The following is a 24,942-nucleotide window of genomic DNA, read 5'->3' as shown; positions in this document are numbered from 1 at the left end:
TCTGGTGACTGAAAATGTAAATGGCATTCTGAAGAGAACAAACCTTCTGAAACACAAACTGTGATGCAGAGGATATTATTCTGCTAGGGTGGAAAATCATGTGTACATTGCGCCATGTTGGTAGTTATTGACATCTCTCTTATTACCTTTCTTAAAGAGGAGTTTAACAACGGCGTACTTCAGTGTCTCTGGAAAAATGACTTCACTTAGTGATGTCTTAGATATTGCGGATGGGATCGAGATTATTCTTTGGTAAAAAACCCATAGTACTCTGTTGGAAACACCATCAAAACCAGATGATCTTTTACTTTTGAGAGGATCTATAATTTTCTTAATTTCGGAAGGGGAAGTTGGAGATATATTCATATGACTGAATTGTATGAGAGTTCCTTTTGTGAACATGTTGCCGTGATTTTCCTTTTGAACTGTTGGTCCCCATTCTTTCTACTATATTCAAGAAATGATTATTACATGCGTTTGCTTCTGTGACTTCTCACTTATAGCTCTTGCCTTCAGTTCAATGGTAATATTATCTGGTTCTGCTTTTGCGGAATTTCGGAGTTATTTATGGAAGACATTCAGTTCCATGTTTTGTTAGTGAACTTGAGTTCACTTTCAGAATACAGATTATGCCATTTGGATGACCCTCAAAATCTCAATAAGAAATCAGGTACAAAAATTAATAATTGAATTCACCCAGTTTTGAGACCTTATTTCTCCGATATGTGCCGTTATTGTCACAGTCACTGGTTCCAGCTATCATTATGCGTTATGGATTAAGGGAAATAGCTTGTGAGCGTTGTTCTACCGATCTGCAGAGTACGCGTAGGGTCATGAGTTCGGTTATGACAGCTGGTACCATATTAGATCATTAATTCAGAGACCTAATAGCGTACTGAACGTATGGCTTTGTGTCGTTCTTTCGTATCTGAGAATGTTTTTGCTAAAGAGGACAGTAACAATGTAGGTTTGACTTCTTATTAAATAGGATGCCAGGTTGTAGCGAGGAAGAAGATTTCAACCACAGTTAGCGTAGCAGACGACTCAGAACTCGGGACCTGCTTTGTTCTTAATGCTATTCTGATTTTATACGCAGCAACTAATCACGATTTTCTCACGCTCACATCGGCTTGTTGCCGATATATGTTACCAGATTTATGCTTTCTTTTCGTGAGTATTGTGTGTACCTCAATTTGGCTCATGGGAATTGATTGGTTCTATCATTGCAGCGATGCGGCGAGTGGAGAAAAAAATTGAAAATACCACAAATTATAAAGGCTACAGCAACTGAGAAACTTTTCGCTTTGCAATCCTTAAGTAATTTTGATAAGAAATATTTTGACTGATGTGGTTGACTAAAATTGAACTTTTAGCCAACCACTGGTGATCTTTTAATGAACGTCTCTACAGAAGCAGAAACGTCTTGTCAGTTACCTTTCTGGTGAAGTAGGACAGTCGTAGAACAGTTTGAATGAGCTCTTTTATTCGCGTTCCTACGACATCAAATGTACTTCTGTCAGGCTTTAAGAACTACTATTGGAAACACGATCATCTCAAGACTTCTTTCTTGTCTTCCTGGCTCAAACTGCTTTATGAAACACGTTTAGAATCACTCGAGCAATATCATTATATCATAATCAACTATCATCGTGTCTGACTAAATTTTTATGGTACAGAGACTAACGAATGGTGGAGAACAAAGAATCGGCCCCGACTATTAGACTGCTCATTGTCACTCGCCTAATGTCTTCTCCTATTTCGAAGCTGTTCCTTGCATTAGCTTATTTGTTATTTCTTTATTATCTAAATCTTACATATTTATCTATTTGTTGTCATATCTGCTCGTGGCGGAAAACAATTCGTGAGTAACTGGTGATCAGTCTACTCTCTAGGTCGGTTTTTTGTGCGTCGACCCATACATAGAAAAACTATGGAGATCGAGTAATTCTACCATATACGTTCCTTTCACATCGTCAGTTTAGTATTGTGACATAAAACGGAGAAGCTGCAGAAGCAGAAATTTTGTAGCGACAGAAACCACAACCCCACGAGAGATTAGTTCCACGTGCTAATTTGGAGCATTTTACAGATTTAACACCGGTGTGAAAATTTTAGAGCCCCTAAAAGGACTGAGTCCGTCGCAATGCCAGCAATATTTTAATCATAAGCGCAGTCACAGGCATTAATTAGCCTGTCCGGAATAAAAGTTGGCCGGAAAGCACGGCCCTGTGCCGACCGAGGGGCAGCTGTCCTCGCACACAATGGAGACCTGCGGCAAACGGCAACCGTAATGAAAGCTCCTCGCATGCGTGATATCTGTGACAATTCCGCTCCTATGCAGTTCCACAAAACACAAGCACGTGTCTATATTCATATGCAAAAATTTATAGCCTCTGAACTTACATTTCAAGCTGTCACAAAAATGACTTGTTTCCAGTTTCTTTATTTAAAATAGACATGATTTATTATACACACACTTCTTGACAAATTTGAGCTTACAACAAGTTTGTGTGGCCGTCACCAGAAGCAAGCACAGAAATATTTGTTTTGGATATAAAAGCGCCTTTTCTTGCTGCAACGTATTTTGTTCCTCCCATACCCGTTTCGCCTTTTACTTTAAAGCATTTTCTGTGGGATTTAAAGTGATGCAGTTTAGTTTTGTTGTGTAATATTTTTGGATTATGAAACAGTTCACGTCTCGTTTCTTACATAAATGAGTCATAACTTACACTTCTTCACGTTTCTGGTTAGCATCTACGTCTCCTCTCATCTGGTCACATGCCGGAGGTCACAGTATAACCTCACTTACGAAATATAAGCACGTTTTCAAGTTCCGAACTTTTTCTTCACAGTTTTCATATTGTCTGACCTTATTACTGTGGAGCACTAGTACTCTTATCTCAGTAGTTTCACATATTTGATCGAAAACTGTGATTTAAACATGTAGCCACTGTTAGTTCACTATATGTGTCATCGTGTCTGGTTTACGTACGTGTTGCCAACCAAACAAAATATGTGCTGAAAACTAACGTCTACTAATTTCGGTTGTGTTTATATCTCTCTCTGTACGTCTAAAGGATTAAGTGTGTGCACGTTTATGAATTATCATTTGTGTGTGTGTGTGTGTGTGTGTGTGTGTGTGTGTGTGTGTGTGTGTGTGTGTGCGTCCGTGCGTCGGTGTGTCGGTGGATATTCAGTGCCACTTGTAGTATGTTGAATATGAATGTAATAGCTATCAGAGCCTGTTTTAAAGTCTTGGTGTGAATAGCCACCGACACACCTGCACACTCACATTCGTACGAACACACAGGTACAGGGAGAGAGAGATCTACATCTACATCTACATTTATACTCCGCAAGCCACCCAACGGTGTGTGGTGGAGGGCACTTTACGTGCCACTGTCTTTACCCTCCTTTCCCGTTCCAGTCGCGTATGGTTCGCGGGTAGAACGACTGCGCGCTCGAATCTCTCTAATTTCACATTCGCTATCTCCTTGGGAGTTATAAGTAGGGGGAAGCAATATATTCGATACCTCATCCAGAAACGCACCCTCAACGAAACCTGGACAGCAAGCTACTCCGCGATGCAGAGCGCCTCTCTTGCAGAGTCTGTCACTTGAGTTTGCTAAACATTTCCGTAACGCTATCACACTTACCAAATAACCCTGTGACGAAACGCGCCGCTCTTCTTTGGATCTTCTCTATCTCCTCTGTCAACCTGACCTGGTACGGATCCCACACTGATCAGCAATACGAACGAATACATCAATAGGTCGTGTGGAGAACCAAAGTGTTTAAGATCTTTGGTAGTGTTAACTCTGCCGCGCGGAGCGCAAGCAGAGCGGAGTCTGGCTGGAGTAGTGCAGTGGAGCAGGTGTGTTGTGTGACGCTCCCGCGAGTTGCTGCGCTTTCGGGGTTTGGCAGCATGTAATTGCGCTCGACTTGCTATGATAGTTTCTGACACGGTGTCGCGGACGGGAACTCAAGTATAGGTCGAACGAGTGTTTTGTAAGCCACCTCATTTGATGGTGAACTACATTTTCTAAGGACTCTCCCAGTGAATCTCAACCTGGCACCCGCCGTACCAAAAATTAATTTTATATGATCATTCCACTTCAAATCGTTCCGTACGCATATTCCCAGATATTTTACAGATGTAACTTCTACCAGTGTTTGTTCCGCTATCATATCATCATACAGTAAGGGATCCTTCTTTCTATGTATTCGCAATACATTACATTTGTCAATGTTAAGTGTCAGTTGCCACTCCCTGCACCAAGTGCCTATCCGCGGCAGATCTTCCTGCACTTCACTGCAATTTTCTAATGCTGCAACTTCTCTGTATATTACAACATCATCCGCGAAAAGCCGCATGGAACTTCCGACACTATCTACTAGGTCATTTACTTATATAGTGAAATATAAACATAACAGAAATGAATAGACGTTAGTTTTCAGCATATACTTCGTAATCTAACAAAGTATATGCTGAAAACTGATGTATGCACATAAACAGACCAAACAGGATGAGACATATAGTGCACCCACAGGAGATGTCGTCTTTTTTCTGTTTTCCGTCTTTCCCTTAGTTGCTTTAAATTCTTGGATGTATGTGCTGTCTATGCAACTAATTGAAGGCAGTTTGTTTATTGGCATACGCGTTTAGCTTCTTTTATTTGGGAAGCATCATCAGTGGCCTGTAATCCATGTTCCCTTTTATACAGTAGACAGACTTCAGATCACAGTTTCCTATGGAATATCTATAACTAGTTACAGAAAACCATTAATACTCCGCAGAAATAAGGGCAAAGAATATGAAAATTGTGAAGAAAAATGTTACGAACATGAAGACGTGCTTATGTTGAATAAGTAAACTTAAAGTGTGATCTCCAGCGTGTGATAGATGACAGGAAACGCAGATGACAACCAAAAACACAAAGAACTGTAAAATTTATCTACGTAAAAAATGAGACGTGAACTGTTTTATAATCAACAAATATCACATACCAAACTGCATCATTCTAGCTCCCACTGAAGCTGCCTTAATCATAAAGGAGAAAGGCGTCAGGGAGGAATAAAGTACAGTGCAGCGAGAAAGGGCGGTTTTTATTTATAGAACAAATATTTTTGAGCTTTTCGTTCTGCACATTTGCAAATGTAGCCTAATGCATTATCGAAGAACAAATCACTGATGCTTATCTATTTATTCATCATATTAACTGATATGTGACGCTGTTCACTAAAATTGACCATATGAGTGCAATTAACGAAAGACATTCCTCAGCACCATATATGACAAAGACATCCTTAGATACTTTTGTTTTGTTTTGTTTTTATGGAGAAAATGTGATATTACGCTCCGTATTTGCAGCAGATAATTATTTTGGGAGTAATTTATAATTTTTCTATCTTTCTTTCTAGATAAGCAGTTCACAAAAGAATTTAATGAACTGTAAATAACTGCATTAAAGTCAGCTCACTACCTACAATGTACCACATCAGTAGAGACAATTATTGGTAACGTAGCCATATGCAAATAACACTAGTTTAGGGTTGGCTTTCCAGTACCTATGCTATTTGACTGAGATTAAATTTGCACAATTAACGGAAAAATATTGGGTCAACAAAACAAAAACAATAGTAAATTTCTAAATGATAGTGGGAAACTTTATAATTTCTAGACTATTTTGCAATATTTGCAGTAATTACTGAAGCAAAGATTTTGAGAAAATATAGAATAGCTTGGTTCCAGAATCTTCACTGATAGAACAAAATTAGTAGTGAAAGTTGAAAATGCACTTGAATACAGAGAGACACAGGCAGGTAAAAGAGAAGGAGTTAATCAGTTTAAACACTTTGAAAAAACATACATATCACTAGATTATAATGATCATCAGAATATACAAAGACTACTAAAATGTTAATTATCTTGGACCTATCTTAAAATACCTGTAACGAAATGAATAAAAGAAAAAGAAGCAAGTAGTAATAGTTCTAAGTTTCTATTCAGAGATATCATTTACAGTAGGATGTTGATCAAATATTAATCTCTTGATGTCCTTAAGACTTTGCAAGATCATAATCTTGAATATTGTTCTCCATATTAGCTGAAACCCACATGCAGATTGTAAGCGAAAATTGCAATAGATAAGACTGCAGTTGGTAATTTTGAGTTATTCATAAGACAGTTTAAAGTTCTAGAATGGTATTTAACATCTGAAGATATCTGAAGGAGACTTAATTTTAAATTTCTTACAGCTGTGCAACTGGTGCTGTGGGATTACTTCTAATTCATATAATATAAATTCCCTCATCCAATGGGAAATAATACTGATGACAACATTCAACAGTGTTATTCATAAAAGTTTAATAACAAGAACCATACTGAAAATGGCATGTATCAATGTTATGATTAACCCTTTTCCAGAACGTGACAGACATGTGTGTATCATGCTGTTAATATGGAAATAATTAAAGAAAGAGTGAAACTACAGACAGGAAATTCTAACTAAATTCTCTATCTGTAAAAATTGTATAGTTTGATGAACAAAAATGTTCATCTGGCAACAAAAAATAACTATTTAGAGCAAAGGCACTCAAAAAATTAGCGACATGAAAGAATTACATGGAAGATTATTTATAAACCAGTGCTAGATTGCAGACATATTCAATGTCTTTTTCTATAAGTGCTACGCAATTTAGATACGAAGAGAGCATTATTCAGTGGCCCATTATGTCACAGAAGAGCTTCGTGAACATCGTTTGGCACAATTGTGCTACATCCTAAATCTCCAATAGAAAATTTCATTCTACTCAACTTTCCTAAAAACATTTCTAAGCTATTATTGAGAGTTCAGTTACGAGATAGTGGCATTTTAAAGCCTTTTCATACAATAGCTTATGTATTGAATCTCTTCATAGTGATACTTTATGAGACAAAGTCAAACATTTTGCTGTTATGCCCATTCAAAGAAAAGCAGGCTGTCGAAGCAAAGAAAATTCTATACAACAGGGGTTTATCTTGGGTCCTCAATGTTTTAGTATATATTAATAGTGGTACAGTTTTCCCTGTTATGAAGTAAATTTTGATCACATCAAACAAGAATGGAAATAAAATAAAATGGTAGTAGTCTACAAACTGCACCAGCTTCTTGTGAAATAAAATAGTAATAGTCTTCAAAATGCACTAACTGGTTACAAGAACTATGTCGGTTTTAGTCATGCACTGTCACGGAAGGAGCTCTTTAACGACTACTATAATCAGTAATCATTTCACAATACACAGTAATTCCTAAGAACTGCGATCTAGAGCCTGTATAAAATTGGTAATTTCCATCATCCATATTTAATTAGGATGGATTCCTTTGTCTACCACCATCATCTGATATCAACCATTATTACATGATAATGGGAATATAGATACAAATGGAGTGATTGTGGGAGACTAATAAATACAAGGAGCAAAATCACATAATTACGATTACTTGTTATATACAACACAATTAAATGAAAATGACATTATCACTGTGGTTTTTCACTTTTTATAATGAAGCAAGACATTCTGCATACACTGTAAGGATTTGGATACCACATGAAACTGGATAGGGTCTTTTCTAAGAAACAAGATCACATTTTGTTTAAGGGAATAACAAACACAAAGTAAACCTATAGATGGTCGGATGGAAATTAGAAAACCACTTCCGCCGAATGTGAGTATAGTGATTTTATCATTTCAGTAGCGGATTTTGTTTTAACGCCAGTGGAGATAAGAACAATATGTAAAGCTACACATTTATTCAGCAACCTGAAAAAGTATGTTAAATGTACTTTTCGTAACTTAGAGGAGTCAGTTCTTCCTGAGAATCACACATGAAATGCATGGCATACAAATTAAACTGTACATTTTTTGACTCACAGAATAATGAAACAGGCCTCAAAGAAGTCCAACAATTACTAATGTATTTCAGACGGCGAAGAATCTCACAATATAATTATTTTTTTCTTTGCAACAATGTATTTCAGCTCGTCTGTTTGGATAAAACAGATATTCAACACAACTAGTTTTAAAACTTTGCAAATAAAAATAAAGTTGGTACTTGAAATATTTTATAACTCAAAATATACAAATGTAACAGAAACAAAATTTCTGTTACATCAAGTTCGTTTTATGTCACATAGCGAGCCTTTTAGAGTGCTTCATTATACTGGTTTCGTGTTATCCTTACTTCATAGACGATTCACTCAAGATGTTTGCCATGTGAACCACAAAATAGTCCATTGCCACAACTAGTAGTAGTCACTAATGGGTTGTAAGAGTCCACAGCAATAGGGAATAGCCGTTGCAGGCCCACTACTAGACAGATATAAAGTGCTTGTCATTTAGTACTACCCATAGGGCATGCTGGTTTGTGGAATACTACTGATATAACCAGTAGTAATATCTTGATATAACCAGTAGTAATATCTTGAAACTAAATATCGATGTCTCTTTTAGCATGAGCTTGGTCTTGGTCGTGTAGAATTTGGGAACTTACACTTAAACTGATATTCTTTTCACGTGTTATGTTCTGAATTACTTACTGGCGACAGAATGCTGCAAGAAGATTGAAGCAACTGAGGGTTTTTCTTTGTGCAGGCTGACCAAAGTTTGCTGAAAGGTCCTGACATAATTGTCTCGCCACTGGACGATCTGGAGACGTCCATACTCGGCCTGGAGTTCAAGGTGCGGCCGCGCCACTTCCGGCGGGGTGACATGAAGCTCAAGTGCCTGGCCACCATCGCGACAGTCTACTGGAGGAGCAACGAGGAGAGCGTCGAGAGCGACCGCCTCCAGAAGGCGCCCGTGCTGGAGAGCAGGGCTACCGTGCAGACCAGCAACTCCAGAGCCGACAAGGTTCAAGGTGAGTGTGGCCTCCTTAGTATCACAGATTCTGTAGCGTTATTTTTTTGTTCCGCGCTGGGAACTATTTTACGTCGAGTGCTTTTCTGAGCTATTTGTGAAATTTATTTATGTAGTGAGTCATGTTCATTCTGTCCAGAATTACTCGATAAAAGATCCACCTGTTATGGAATTAAAAGTTTTACACTAAAAACCAAACTTGCTTCAGCACCTTTCTGCCGTCATCAGTGGGTATCCTTCACTTAATTGATAACTTTTGCGTTATTCAGTTGTGAAGATGGTCCCACACAACATAATAATTTAGAAAATAGGATTTGATGAAGAATAACCTCTGATGGTGGCACAAAATAACTAAACTATATTATGATTTAAAGAAAAACGGTTGTTTACATAATAGGGGCGGACCTTATATCCAGCAAACTAATCATATTTTTCAATTACTTTCTGTACGACTCGCTCAGTCAACTTAAATGGAAAAGAAAGAAAAGAGAAAGCACGACTCTAATGAGTATAGGAATTGGATATACTGCGTCCTAATCTGCTTCTCTCCCCTGTCTCTGTTCATCTCACCCTCCCCCTTCGTTTATCCATCTTCTCCTTCTTCCCACTCTCTGACAATCACCTCCTTCCTCTCTCTCTGTACATCTGCTGCGCCCTCTTCCCTCTCCACTCCTCTAGCCTCCCCTCCCTCCCCCTCCCACTTTTCAGTCCATCACCTCCTCCCCCTTTCTCTGTCCCCCTTCATCTCTCCTCCTCTCTCTCCACCTCCTCTTTCCCGTTTTCTATATCCATTTCCACGCACCAATCTGCTCATCTCTTCTTTCCCCTCTCTCTGACCTGAAGCCTTGTTTCTTGTTATTTATAAATTTAAATTCTGTGGTAGTATTCTAATCATAAACCAATTAGCTATAAATACACCTTTTTCCATTTGCTGACGACGTTTCACTGCTGTATATCCGATATATGTTTAGAAGTACAGCCTTTTTAATATATATAGGATGGTCCATTGATAGTGACTGGGCCAAATGTGGCACGAAATAAGCATCAATCCAAAAAACTACAAAGAACTAAACTTGTCTAGATTGAAGGGGGAACCAGATGGCGCTACACGCTATGGTTTGCCCGCTAGATGGCGCTGCCATCGGTCAAACGGAAATCAACAGCTTTTTTTTTTTTAATAGGAAACCCCATTTTTATTACATATTCGTGTAGTACGTAAAGAAATATGAACGTTTTAGTTGGACTACTTTTTTCGCTTTGTGATAGATGGCGCTGTAATCGTCACAAACGTATAAATACGTGGTATCACGTAACATTCCGCCAGTGCGGACGGTATTTGCTTCGTGATACATTACCCGTGTTAAAATGGACCGTTTACCAATTGCGGAAAAGGTCGATATCGTGTTGATCTATGGCTATTGTGATCAGAATGCCCAACGGGCGTGTGATATGTATGCTGCTCGGTATCCTGGACGACATCATCCAAGTGTCCGGACCGTTCGCCGCATAGTTACGTTATTTAAGGAAACAGTAATTGTTCAGCCACACGTGAAACGTCAACCACGACCTGAAATAAATGATGATGAATCAGGAATCGCAAAAACGTCGGTGTTGAGAATGCTACATCAACCTCGATTGTACCTGTACCATATTTCTATGCACCAGAAATTGCATGGCGATGACTTTGAACGTCGTGTAAAGTTCTGCCACTGGGAGGATCTGCCAAACAAGAGAAATTAAGGGACGATGACAGAATTTTTGCACGCGTTCTATTTAGCGACGAAGCGTTATTCACCAACAGCGGTAACGGAAACCTGCATAATATGTACTATTGGGCAACGGAAAATCCACGATGGCTGCGGCAAGTGGAACATCAACGACCTTGGCGGGTTAATGTATGGTGCGGCATTATGGAAGGAAGGACTATTGACCCCCATTTTATCGAAAGCAATCTAAATGGTGCAATGTATGCTGATTTCCTACGTAATGTTCTACCGATGTTACTACAAGATATTTCACTGCATGACAGAATGGTGATGTACTTCCAACATGATGGATGTCCGGCACATAGCTCGGTTGCGGTTGAAGCGGTATTGAATAGCATATTTCATGACAGGTCGTCGAAGCACGATCACCGGATCTGACGTCCCCGGATTTTTTTTCTGTGAGGGGAGTTGAAGGATATTTGCTATCGTGATCCACCGACAACGCCTGACAACATGCGTCAGCGCATTGTCAATGCATGTGCGGACATTACGGAAGGCGAACTACTCGCTGTTGAGAGGAATTTCGTTACTCCTATTGCCAAACGCATTGAGGTTGACGGACATCATTTTAATCATTTATTGCATTAATGTGGTATTTACAGGTAATCAGACTGTAACAGCATGCGTTCTCAGAAATGATACGTTCACAAAGGTACATGTATCACACTGGAACAACCGAAATAAAATGTTCAAACGTACCTAAGTTCTGTATTTTAATTTAAAAAACCTACCTGTTACCAACTGTTCGTATAAAATTGTGAGCCATATGTTTTGTGACTATTACAGCGCCATCTATCAAAAAGCGAAAAAAGTGGTCCGACTAAAACATTCATATTTCTTTACGAATTACACAAATAAGTAATGAAATTGGGGGTTCCTATTTAAAAAAAAATCGCAGTTGATATCCGTTTGACCTATGGCACCGCCATCTAGCGGGATAACCATAGCGCCATCTGGTTTCCCCTTTCAAGCTAGACAAGTTTGATTCTTTGTAGTTTTTTCGTTTGACGCTTATTTCGTGAGATATTTGGCCCGATCACGATCAATGGACCACCCTGTATATTGTGGTCTGCAGTTCGGAGACTGCTTTGATGCAGCCCTCCATGCTACTCTATCGTGTGGAGGCCTCTTGGTCTCCTGCTACGATTTTTACCCTCCATGCTTCCTTCCAATATCAAGTTGGTGATCCCATGATACCTTAGAACGTGTCCTATCAGCCGATCCTTTCTTCTAGTCAAGTTGTGCCACAAATTTCTCTTCTCCCCAATTGTATTCAGAATCCCGTCATTAGTTACATGATATACCAATCTGATTTTCAGCATTCTTCTGTGGCGCCACAATTCAAAAGCTTCTCTTCTTGTCTAAACTATTTGTCGTCCATGCTTGACTTCCATACCTAGCTGACTCCATACGAATAACTTCAGAAAAGTCTTTCTGACACTTAAATCAATACTCGATATTCACAAATTTCTCTTCTGCAGAAATGCTTTTCTTGCCATTGACAGTCTACATTTTGTATCCTCTCTAATTCGACCATCATCAATTGTTTTGCTGCCCAAATAGGAAAACTTATCTAGTACTTTAAGTATCTCATTTCCTAATCTAATTCCCTCAGAATCACCTGATTTAATTCAACAGCTTTCCATTATACTCGTTTTGCTTTCGTTATAGTTCATCTTATATCCTCCTTTCAAGACACTGTTCATCCCGTTCAACTGCTCTCCCAGATCCTTTGCTGTCTCTGACAGAATTACAGTGTCAGCGGCAAACTTCAAAATTTTTATTTCTTCACCATGGATTTTAATTCCTACTCCAAATTTTTCTTTTCTTTCCTTTGCTGCTTGTTCAGTATACAGATTGAACAACTTCGGGAATAGGCTACAAAATGCCTAATTCCCTTCTTAATTACTGCTTCCCTTTCGTGCCCCTCGACTTTTATAACTGCCATCTGGTTTCGTACAAATTGTAAATAGCCTTTCGCTCCCTATATATTACGCTTGCCACCTTCGGAATTTGAAAGAGAGTATTCCAGTCAAAATTTTCAAAAGCTTCCTCTACGTCTACAAATGCTAGAAACATAGGTTTGCCTTTCCTTAACCTACCTTCTAAGGTACGTCGTAGGGTCAGTATTATCTCCCGTGTTTCCACATTTCTACGGAATCCTAAATGATCTTCCCCGAGGTTGGCTTCTACTATTTTTTCCATGCGACTGTAACGAATTCATGTTAGTATTTTGCAACCATGACTTATCAAACTGATAGTGCGGTAATTTTTACACCTGTGGTATTAATGAAATAAGGACCTAAAGCACGTAAGTAGTAAAATGCAATGTCAAAATTTTGCAGCAGACGGTAAAGAACTTTTGGAGATACACGAGTCTGAGCATGTGCACGTTTACATTTTTATTTCTGTGTATCAACGATATACTCATGAGCAGCATTTAAAAACAGAAACAAATAAAAGAATTAGATATGCTACTGACTGTAATACGGTTATATATTCCATAATTGCTTTCATTCCTTCAAAGTTGCCTATTTTGGATCACACACATTGATTATATTTACATTTTACAAGGTTACTTCATAACTTGTCCTAAAACAACTGGTATCTTTCCATTATTGAAAAGAAAACAACAACACATCCAATTTAATAATAACTATATAAGTGACATTTTCTTTGTGTTAGTTATTACTTTGGGATAGATTAAGAATTAGGAGATGGATACTTAACTAGTAATGAACTTCAATGACTGACAATGTGTAGATGGTGTGTTTACATGAAGCGGCATGTGTGATATATCTGAGCAACACACATTGTGTAGACAAAGACAACTGCTAGATTGGGTGCAGTACTTTCCAGCAATAATCTGGCTGGCAGAAACTGCTCAATCTCATGATTGGCCTACAGTGACGCAGAACAAAAGTGAACCCACAGGTGCAGCATATATATCAGTTCTCCCCACTGTCGCTCTGTAAAATACGCTCTGGGCATTTGCTTACTTTCAATTCTCCGACTAAAGTCCATCATTTCGTAAATCAAATTAACTATTGGCGACTTCCGTTGCTTTTGCATAACGGTTTTCTTTCCCACACTAAAAGTAACACGTGCTTGCCAAAAATGTTGATTATGCATAGCAGTCCAGAATAATGCCAGTATATTATTCCTGTGTCCTATTAGGCGAAAAATATTTTGATATCCCCACGGTCACAGCTCTGAGCTATCCATTGCGAATTATTGTCAAACGGACGGTTTCTTTAGATATAGTAGGTTCAAAAATGGCTCTAAGCAATATGGGACTTAACTTCTGAGGTCATCAGTCCCCTAGAACTTAGAACTACTTAAACCTAACCAACCGAAGGACATCACACACATCCATGCCCGAGACAGGATTCGAACCTGTGACCATAGCGGTCGCGCGGTTCCAGACTGAACCTTCCAATTTAAGTTGTTCGTAATTCTAATACCTGCACTCATGTGGATGACCTCAAACTTTTCGTTATTTAGGGTCAACTGTCGCCTTTCGCCCCATTCAGATAGTTCGCACCATTCAGATATTTTTTCTAAATCGTTTTGCAGTTTGTTTTGATCTTCTGATGACTTTATTAGTCGATAAAGTACAGCGACATCTACAAACAACCGAAGACGGCTGCTCAGATTGTCTCCCAAACCGTTTATATACATAACGAACAGCCAAGGGCCTATAACACTACCTTGGGGACCGCCAGAAATCACTTCTATTTTACTCCATGACTTTACGTCAATTACTACGAACTGTGACCTCTCTGACAGGTAATCACAAATCCAGTCACATAACTGAGACGATATTCCACAAGCACGCAATTTCACTATTAGCCGCTTGTGTGGTACAGTGTCGAAAGCCTTCAGGAAATACAGAAATACGAAATCGATCTGAGGTCCCCTGTCAATAGCACTCAACACTTCATGTGAATAAGGAGCTAGTTGTGTTTCACAGGAACGATGTTTTCTAAATCCATGTTGACTGTGTCACAATAGCCTTTTTCTTCGAGGAAATTCATAATATTCGAACACAATATATGTTCCAAAATCCTGCTGAACATCGACATTAACGATATGGGCCTGTAATTTAGTGGATTACTTCTACTACGATTCTTGAATATTAATGTGACCTGTGCAACTTTCCAGTCTTTGGGTACGGATCTTTCGTCGAGCGAACGGTTGTATATGATTTTTAAGTATGGAGCTAATCCATCAGCATACTCCGAAAGGAACCTAATTGGCATATAGTCTGGACCAGAAGACTTGCTTTTATTAAGTGATTTAGGTTGCTTCACTACTCCGTGGATTCTTACTTCTACGTTAGTCATGTTGGCAGCTGTCCTCGATTCGAATTCTGGAACATTTACTTCGTCTTCTTCTGTAGAGGCATTTCGGAAGGCTGTGTTTAGTATCTCTGCTTTGGCAGCACTGTCTTCGATAGCATCTCCATTGCTATCGCACAGAGAAGGCATTGATTGTTTCTTGCCGCTAACATACTTCACATACGACCAGAATCTCTTTGGATTTATGCCAGGTTTCGAAACAAAGTTTCGTTGTGGGAACTGTTATAAGCATCTCGCATTGAAGTCCGCGTTTTATTTCGAGCCTCTGTAAAAGATCGCCGGTCTTGGGGATTTTGCGTCTCTTTAAATTTGGCATGTTTGTTTCGTTGTTTCTGCAACAGTGTTCTAACCCATTTTGTGTACCAAGGAGGATCAGCTCCGTCGTTTGTTAATTTATTTGGTATAAATCTCTCAATTGCTGCAGATACTATTTCTTTAAATCTAAGCCACATCTGGTCTACACTTATATTATCAATTTGGAATGAGTGGAGATTGTCTCTCAGGAAGGCGTCAAGTGAATTTTTATCTGCTTTTTTGAATAGGTATATGTCTCGCTCATTTTTCAAGGATTTGGGGATTACAATATTCAATCTCGCTACGACAATCCTCTGTTCACTAATCCATGAATCGGTTTTGATGCACGTTATTAACTCAGGATTATTTGTTGCTAAGAGGTCAAGTGTGTTTTCACAACCGTTTACTAATCGCGTAGGCTCATGAACTAACTGCTCGAAATAATTTTCAGAGAATGCGTTTAGCACGATTTCGGATAATATTTTATGCGCACCTCCGGAATGAAACATGTATTTTCGCCAACATATCTAGGGTAAATTAAAGTCACCACCAACTATTATCGTACGTGTTTGAAATCAAACTCAAGTTTTCTTTGAATTTTCAGCAACTGTATCATCTGAATTGGGAGGTCGGTAAAAGGATCCTATTATTATTTTATTTTTGTGAAGTGCACTGTCTGTAGCCATTCCTTGGAAACAAAACAGTTTCCTTGCTACTAGATTTCTCTCTCGAAGCAGACAGTGCTTAATGGGAAGAGTAATGTGCGTTCCTTAATGCAGAAACTTTGAGCTAACTTTTCTCATTCCTTGTTAATTATTTAAAGTTTGCGTTACATTCTCTTTGTACTGTCCAGCACTTCTGAATTAAGTTTGTAGCCAACCTTTCCGCCTTCGTGGGCTACTTTTACCGCTAAACCTCCGACGTCTTGAACAAACTTCGCATTGGAACTATTATAACCCAGATGGTCTTCAGCTGGTAAGATTGCACTGATTATTATATGCTTAAGTTTTGTGGAATCAGTTTATAATGATCTGAAACGGTCATCAGAATTTCTTCTGCTATGAACTAAGTTCCTTTTGATAAACTGCCATACAGGAAACTGCTGCTGAAAATAGAAAAACAAAAACGGAAAATGTCAGGACGTTTATACCTATCTCTATACATGTCGACAATAAGTAAAGTGGTGCAGTGCACTCTTAATTGTAGTAGTCACATTCATTAAAAGCTTGTGGGAAGAATACCTGCATCTTTGCGCGAGTGTTATTTGTTATTCGCCATATTTCTGATATACTAAATCTACGGAATAGGAACATTGAGGAAATTCATCTATTTATTTTTCAGCATCAGATGGCTCGAGAATGAAAAATGAGTAAGAAAATTTATTTTCCAAGACGACCACTCTGTTCCTAAACCGTGTACGATACGTAGGGTATGGAGAACATTGGGAGACACTGACCTGAACAAGGCATGTGACATTTTCTAATTTGGATCTCACGAGATGTAAATTGTGCCTTCCCTCGAGCATATGCTAGTTACAATCTGTTACATTCTTTCGCCATTCATATAAGCCTAAGACGTTTCACACCACCAAGCTTTTTATAGACTCCATGACCACTGTAGGTCCGACTGCATATGTGTCCTATACACTTGGCCAGTATTCCAGTATAGGGCATACAAATGTGTTTATACGACGTATTTTGCACAAAATTTGTGTTTACATTCTTTCTGATCGAACAATTTTTTAATCTAATGTGCACTTCTTGACTGATGTATTAGTCTCGGGACTTAGGCGACTGTATTAGACATAATTTAACCTCTACAGTTTAATATTCTTTCACAGAAGGCAATGTCAGACGTATCTACGGCGTTGTTTCGTAAAATAATTGGAATGTTAACTATAGAAACTGTTTTCCATTACCTTACAACAATTGCTCTGTCCTGGCGCCTTCAGAACGCTCTCAGAAATCGCTAAGACGAGTGCATCTTGTTTGGAATCTCGTTCGGTGGACCAGTTAGCGCTAATCTTCTCTCTTTTCCTCTCTCTCTCTCTCTCTCTCTCTCTCTCTCTCTCTCTTCTATTTTCTTTTTGAAGACTGGGCTGTTGTTATAGATTATAGGGTCTCGGAAAAGTACAAAAAGGGCTTCTGCCTCTAAAAGTGCAGGTCAAACACAGGACAAGGGTAGGTCAGGGAAATGTCGGTATTGTACCTGTAAATTTTTGTAGCTGTGTCAGGAAAGAAACACAGCTCTAACAGCTAACAGATAGCGCTTAAGCTCAAATTGTTGTAGGTTCTGAAATCTGCCTTAAGTCCAGTGATAAGTTCAGTTGAAGTTCTTATAGAAAACCGAGCCAACGAAACTGGTACACCTGCCTAATATCGCGTAGGGCTCCCGCGAGCACTTAGAAATGCCGCAACACTACGTGGTATGAACTCGACTAATGTCTGAAGTTGTACTGGAGGGAGATGACACCAGAAATTCTGCAGGGTTGTCCATAAAACCGTAAGGGAACGACGGGTTTGGAAACTTTTCTGAACAGCACGTTGCAAGGCATCCCAGATATGCTCAATAATTTTAATGTCCTGGGAGACTGGTGGCCATTCCTGAAGATACTATGTAGCATTTCTGAACGTGTGGGATGTCGCGTTGTCCTACTGGAATTACCCAAGTCCGTCTGAATGCACAATGGACATGAATGGATGCAGGTGATCAGACAGGATGCTTAAATACGTATCACCTCTCAGAGTCGTATGTAGACGTATCAGGGGCCCCATATCCTTCCAATTGCACACGCCTCAAAGCAATACAGAGCCTCCACAAGTCTGAACAGTGCCCTGCTGACATGCAGGTTCCATGGATTCATGAGGTTGTCTCCATAACCGTACACTTCTATCCGCTCGATGCAATTTGACACGAGGCTCGTCCGTCCAGACAACATGTGTTCAGTCGTCAACAGTCCAATGTCGGTGTTGACGGGCAAAGGCGAGGCCTAAAGCTTTGTGTCATTAAGCCATCAAGGGTACACGAGTGGGCCTTCGGCTCAGAAACCCCATATCCATGGTGTTTCGTTGAATGGTTTGCACGCTGACACTTGTTAATGACCCAGCATTACAATCTGCAGCAATTTGCGGAAGAGCTCCACTTCGGTCACTCTGAATGATTCTCTGAAGTCGTCGTTGATCCCGTTCTTGCAGGATCTTTTTCCGGCCACAGCGACGTCGGAGGTTTGATGTGTCACAGGGTTCCTGATATTCACGGAAAACTCGTGAAATGGTCGTACGGAAAAATCCTCACTTCATCGCTACCTCTGACATGCTGTGTGGCATCGCTCGTGCGCCTACTATAATATCATATTCAAACTCACCTTAATATTGATAACCTGCCATTGTAGCAGTACTAACCGATCTAACAACTGCGCCAGACACTTGTATTGTATAGGCGCTGCCGAGCGCAGAACCGTATTCTGCCTGTTCACTTATCTGTGTATTTGAATACGCATGCCTATGCCAGATTCATTGGCACTTCAGAGTACATTCAGACAGGACAGATTAAATTCAATTAGTGAAGGGCGTTTTTGTTGCAGTTTATCTTGTAGTTAAATTAACATCGGTAATTGCGGTGAGCTAGTAAGGGTAGAAGCTATATTTGACAACCAGAATAAATTAATAATTTTTTGCCTTTGCCAACCCTCCGACTCGGATGATAACGCTGCTGAAAAGTTCAAGGAAATTATGGGTCTTATTTCGCGTAGGTACCCCATTGATACAAATTTAGCTGGTGGTTACTTCAATCTGTCGTAAATATATTTGATAAAGTCGGTTGTAGGTATAAACCATCGTCCGAGATGTACTAAAGGCTTCCTCCCAAAATTAATTGGATCATTTAGTTTATGAGCCCACAATACTCGAAAATGTTTGCGATAACATGCTGCATCTTTTGGAAGAAAAAACACTCCAGAACAAATATAGACCGACATGACGGATACTAGGATTACTAATCAGAATGTGGTTCTAGGGAAAGGTCTAAGGCGCCTTATCACGTTCCGTGTGGCTCCCCATATCGGACATTCGAGTCCTCCCTTGGGCATGGGTGTGTGTGTTTATTTATTTATTTTATTTATGCAATTGTTTTACCTGGAAAGTTGTTGTTCATAGCGTAAGTTATTTTCAGTTAGATTAAGTAGTTGGTAGGTTTAGGGACCGATGACCTCAGCAGTTTGGTCCCATAAGACCTTCCCACAAATTTACATTTAGAGAGAATGAGTACCGAAACTTCCAAATCCACCAAAGATAAACGCAAGGCATCTCTAATAACATCAGAAAAAATTTCCTAAGTATCTGTTTGCATTCTTTCCTAACAAATTGTTTAAGTATAGACCAGTTGTGGCTTATTTTAAAAGAGATACACTTAAAAGCCAGAATATTATGACCACTTGCTTAATGGCTTTTTTGTCTGTCTCTGGAACGACATACATCACTGATTCTGCGCACCAGGGGTCCAAGAGTTTTCTGGTGAGTTTGTGGATGTATGTGGCAGTAAATGCATGATGGCAACGGTTATGGTACTGACGGCAGTGCCAATACGAAAAAATTCATTAAATATGCGAGAATTCGGATCAAGAACAGCTCTGGACGTGAGAAACTTGTAACAACACTACTGGCCATTAAAATTGCTACGCCCCCGAAGATGACGTGCTACAAACCCGAAATTTAACCGACAGGAAGAAGATGCTGTGATATATAAATGATTAGCTTTTCAGAGCATTCACACAAGGTTGGCGCCGGTGGCGACACCTACAACATGCTGACATGGCGAAAGTTTCCAACCGATTTCTCATACACAAACAGCAGTCGACCGGCGTTGCCTGGTGAAATGTTGTTGTGATACCTTGTGTAAGGAGGAGAAATGCGTACCACCACGTTTCCGACTTTGATAAAGGTCGGATTGTAGCCTATCGCGATTGCGGTTTATCGTATCGCGACATTGCTGCTCGCGTTGGTCGAGATACAATGACTGTTAGGAGAATACGAAATCGGTGGGTTCAGGAGGGTAATACGGAACGCCGTGCTGGATCCCTCGTATCGCTAGCAGTCGAGATGACAGGCATCTTATCCGCATGGCTCTAACGGAATGTGCAGCCACGTCTCGATCCCTGAGTCCAACAGATGGGGACGTTTGCAAGTCAACAACGATCTACACGAACAGTTCCACGACGTTTGCAGCAGCATGGACTGTCAGCACGGAGACCATGGCTGCGGCTACCCTTGACGCTGCATCACAGACAGGAGCGCCCGCGATGGTGCACTCAACGACGAACCTGGGTGCACGAACGGCAAAACGTAATTTTTTCGGATGAATCGAAGTTCTGTTTACACCATCATGATGGTCGCATCCGTATTTGACGACATCGCGGTGAACGCACATTGGAAGCGTGTATTCGTCATATCCATACTGGCGTATCACCCGGCGTGATGGTATGGGGTGCCATTGGTTACACGTTGCGGTCACCTCTTGTTCGTATTGACGGCACTTTGAACAGTGGACGTTACATTTCAGATGTGTTACTAACCGTGGCTCTACCCTTCATTCGATCCCTACGAAACCCTACATTTCAGCAGGATAATGCACGACCGCATGTTGCAGGTCCTGTACGAGCCGTTCTGGATACAGAAAATGTTCGACTGCTGCCCTGGCCAGCACATTCTCCAGATCTCTCACCAATTGAAAAGTCTGGTCAATGGTGCCGGAGCAACTGGCTCGTCACAATACGCCAGTCACTACTCTTGATGAACAGTGGTATCGTGTCGAAGCTGCATGGGCAGCGGTACCTGTATACGCCATCCAAGCTCTGTTTGATTGAATGCCCAGGCGTATCAAGTCCGTTATTACGGCCAGAGGGGGTTTTTCTGGGTACTGATTTCTCAGTATCTATGCATCGAAATTGCCTGAAAATGTAATCACATGTCAGTTCTAGTACAAATTTGTCCAATGAATACCCGTTTATCATCTGCATTTCTTCTTGGTGTAGCAAATTTAGTGTCCGGTAGTGCAGATACTCACAATGTAGCGGAGAAGCTTAAATCACTTAACACAAGCAAGACTTCTTGTCATTATGGTGTAACAATTAGGAGAGAGAGCACCATCCGTCCAAAAAGTTTACAGACTGATTTTATTCTTGGCACAAAAACATCAGCGCAGGAAGTGCGCTGGCAGCCTGACCTAGTAACTGTTACCAACACATGTGCGTTAGACTAGTCAGTTGTGAGCAGATACGTTTGAGTACTGGACACGTGGTCGTTTAGCGTCAACGTTGTTGTGTTTATAAATCATAAAGGAGCAACGAACTGAACTTGTCTAAATGAAGTGTCCAAGATAGTCTCCAGAATATTTTGAAACAAAACTGTTGATCCAGTCTGTCCCACACACCTTGACTCCTGAACAAAATTAACGTCTTGTAGACGTCTGCCGTGACTTGACTATAAAAAAAATTTAAAAAAAGCGCTGGCAATTCTTTTGTGGAAAAAATAATCACAAATGATACGTTGATAGATCTGGTTTTACACGAACTTACCACAAAACGACAATGTGCAGAATCAGTCTCTGTTGATTAGTGAATATGTGAAGATCAAAGAAGAACGAACCGCGACGCGTGAGTTAAAAAAAAAACCAAAAACAGTTTCACATGGTTATATGAATTGCGTGTGCGTTGTATTCAAGTATGAGGAGGGGGAGGGTACGATGTAATAAAACCATAATCTTAACTTCTCTTCATCTTTTACTAACCTACTCTCGAAACTTCTCTTGGAGTGACATGTTATGATGTAATAGGTCCATATTTAGCAATTATATACAAGAAGTCGCTCAAAGAAAGATACATACCGAAGGACTGGAAAGTTTTACGGATTTGAACCTCCGACGGGGGGAGCCGTGCGAACCGTGGCAAGGCGCCACTGACCACGTGGCTACCACGCGCGGCATCAGTTTTGGAATGCATAATGTGTTCTGACATTATGAATTACCTCGAAGAAAACGCTTATTGATTTATACTCATCATGGGTTTAGAAAATATCGTATTTGTGAAATACAACTGTCTCTTTATTAATTCTAAGTAATGAGTGACATAAAGAAGTGATCTCAGATTTATTCAATATTTTTAGACTCGCCGAAGACTCTTGATAGCGTTTCTCGCAAGCGGCTTCTAATCAGATTCCATGCCTATGGAGCATCGAGGCAGTTGTGTTATTGGATTTGTGATTTCCAGTCAAAAATCTCGCAGTTAGTAGTAATTGGCGGAAGGTTATCGAATACCAGAGAAGTGGTATCTGTCGTTCCCCAAGGAAATATGGACCCTCTGCTCTTCTAAATCTACATAATAGGTCTAGGAGACAGTAAGAATACCCATTTAAGAATATTTACTGCTGAGGTTGTCGTTTACTGCTCAGTAAAATTATCAGTGGATCAAAACCATTCGCAAGATTTTATTAGGCATGGTATCTGTATGACGCGAAAAGTGACAGCTGACTCTAAACAATAAACAGTGTGACGTCATCCACAAGAGTTCTAAGATGAGTCTTTTAAACTTAGTTTACACAATAAATCACACAAATTGAAAGGCTGTCAAATCAACTAAACACATAAGAAACCACAATACCAAAAATGTCGTGCGGTTGGTGAACCAAACGCCGCGATTTATTGGCGGATTACTTAGAAGCCACTACAAATCTTCCAAACAGACTGGCTATGTTACGCTTGTCTGTCTTCTTCTGCATTATTGCAGCACGGTATGGCACCCTTACCAGATCTGACTGACGGAGGACACCGTAATAGGCAGAGGAGGGCAACTCATTTTGTATTATTGGGAAAAAGGAGAGCGAGTGTCATAGATATGATACGCGAATTGTGTTATGTAATCGTTAGAACGGATTCGTTTTTCGTCTCAGTGAGATCTTTTCAAGAACTTTCAATCGCCAACTTTCTCGACCGATTGCGAAAACATTCTGTTGACTCCCACCTGTATAGAGAAAAAATGATCGTCGTAATACGACTACTGAAATCGAGGTCACAATGAAAGCGTTAAGTGTTCGTATTTCCCATGTGCTGTCCGAGAGTGTAACGGTAGGGAAATAGTCTGAAAGTGGTTCAATGAATCCTTTGATTAACACTTAGGTCTGAATTGCAGAGTAGTCCTGTAGAAGAAGAAGAAGAAGAAGAAGACGAACAAATTAATTAGTAGGCCACGTCGGCCTTTGAATTTCATCCGCCGGCTATTCACCACCGAACACCTGCCAGTTCATTAAACTGAGGTTATCAGCATTTTTTCTGTCAGTAATAACTATAAAATGACTTTAAAATACACAGTTGGAAAAGAATTAGTACATCTGGAAACACGACGCCGATTTCAATCCGATGACGGAATGTGGCGCCTGGGGCGTGGTAAACGTATTTATAATGGTTTAAACAGATAGCCTAGTAGCACAGCTACTAGAGTGCTATCTCTATTTACCCTTTAGTATGGAATGTACACAGCAGGAAGGCTAGTTGTGACGCAAACGTGTGAAGCAAGCAGGCAACCACGCAACGCAGACGCACTTGTCCTTGCAACAGGCAACTGAGCGAGTTTCACAGGGATCAAATTAGGTCTCACGAGTGGCGGGATGGCCCTTTCGGAGTACTGCCACACAAGTTGGACGTGTTGCGCCATTTGCGCAACGGTGCAGGTATCAGAGGTCACGTGAACATACCCACATCTGTAGACAAGCTTCTGCACTTCCACACAGCACAAACGCCCGACAAGATCGTTTCATTATGAGGGCAGCAGTGGCAGATCATACAGCTACCACAGCGCAGAGAAGAGGGCTTGTGAGTCCTCGTGTGTCAACACGAACTGCTGCGAAGCCATTTTTGGCGTTGGAGCAACGGCTCCGACCACCTCTAGCCCGTCATGCACTCACGCTGCAGAACTGACGTGCACGTCTCGACTGGTGACGACAGAATTTCACTTGGAAGATGAAATTGCTTGCCGCGTTCTTCAGCGGTCAAAGCAGATTCTGCAGGTATGCAAGTGATGGTCGTTTGTTAGTACGGCGTATACCTGGTAAGTGCTGTTTTTTACAGTACGTACGTCCGAGGTACACAGTCCCATCTCAGACCTTACGGTCTGGGACGCGGTAAGCTACAACCCTCGTTCACCTTGAATGTTTTTGGAGGGGACGCTAGCAAGCGCTCTCTACGTGCAGAATGTAGTTAGACTCATTCTTTTTCCGTTCTTGCAACAAGAAGGTAGTGTAATGCTCCAACAGGATACTGCTGGCCCACACACTGCCCGTGGAACCCAAAGTGCTCTGCAAGCCATGCAGCACCTTCCCTGTACAGCACGATCTCCGGACTTGTCTCGAATCGACCACGTGTGGGATATGTTGGGACGCGAAGAGACTAGTGCGTCTTGTGAAGCAGTGGTTCTTACAGAACTACGTGTATAGGTCTAGCAGGCTTGGCTATCGTATCCCAGGACAGTACTCCCCATCTGTATGATCGACTGGATGCTGGAACCAGCGTCTCCATTGCCACCTGTAAAGGCTGCATCACGTTCTAACACGAATGTTTCAGCACGGGTCGACACGTG

General features: G+C 40.5%; 1 protein-coding gene across 1 annotated transcript in view; it reads left to right on the top strand.

The window, feature by feature from the left end:
- Positions 1 to 24,942, top strand: part of LOC124802902 — a 204,611-nt gene that overhangs the window by 153,207 nt on the left and 26,462 nt on the right. Inside the window, exon 4 of the mRNA XM_047263966.1 lies at positions 8,636 to 8,900. Coding sequence (XP_047119922.1) covers positions 8,636 to 8,900 — 265 coding nt within the window. The remainder of the gene's footprint in view (positions 1 to 8,635; positions 8,901 to 24,942) is intronic.

The sequence above is a fragment of the Schistocerca piceifrons genome, chromosome 6 (genome assembly GCF_021461385.2).
Source record: "Schistocerca piceifrons isolate TAMUIC-IGC-003096 chromosome 6, iqSchPice1.1, whole genome shotgun sequence".
NCBI lineage: Eukaryota > Metazoa > Arthropoda > Insecta > Orthoptera > Acrididae > Schistocerca > Schistocerca piceifrons.
Note: the sequence above shows the minus strand (reverse complement) of the source record. Positions and strands in the feature narration are given on the sequence as shown.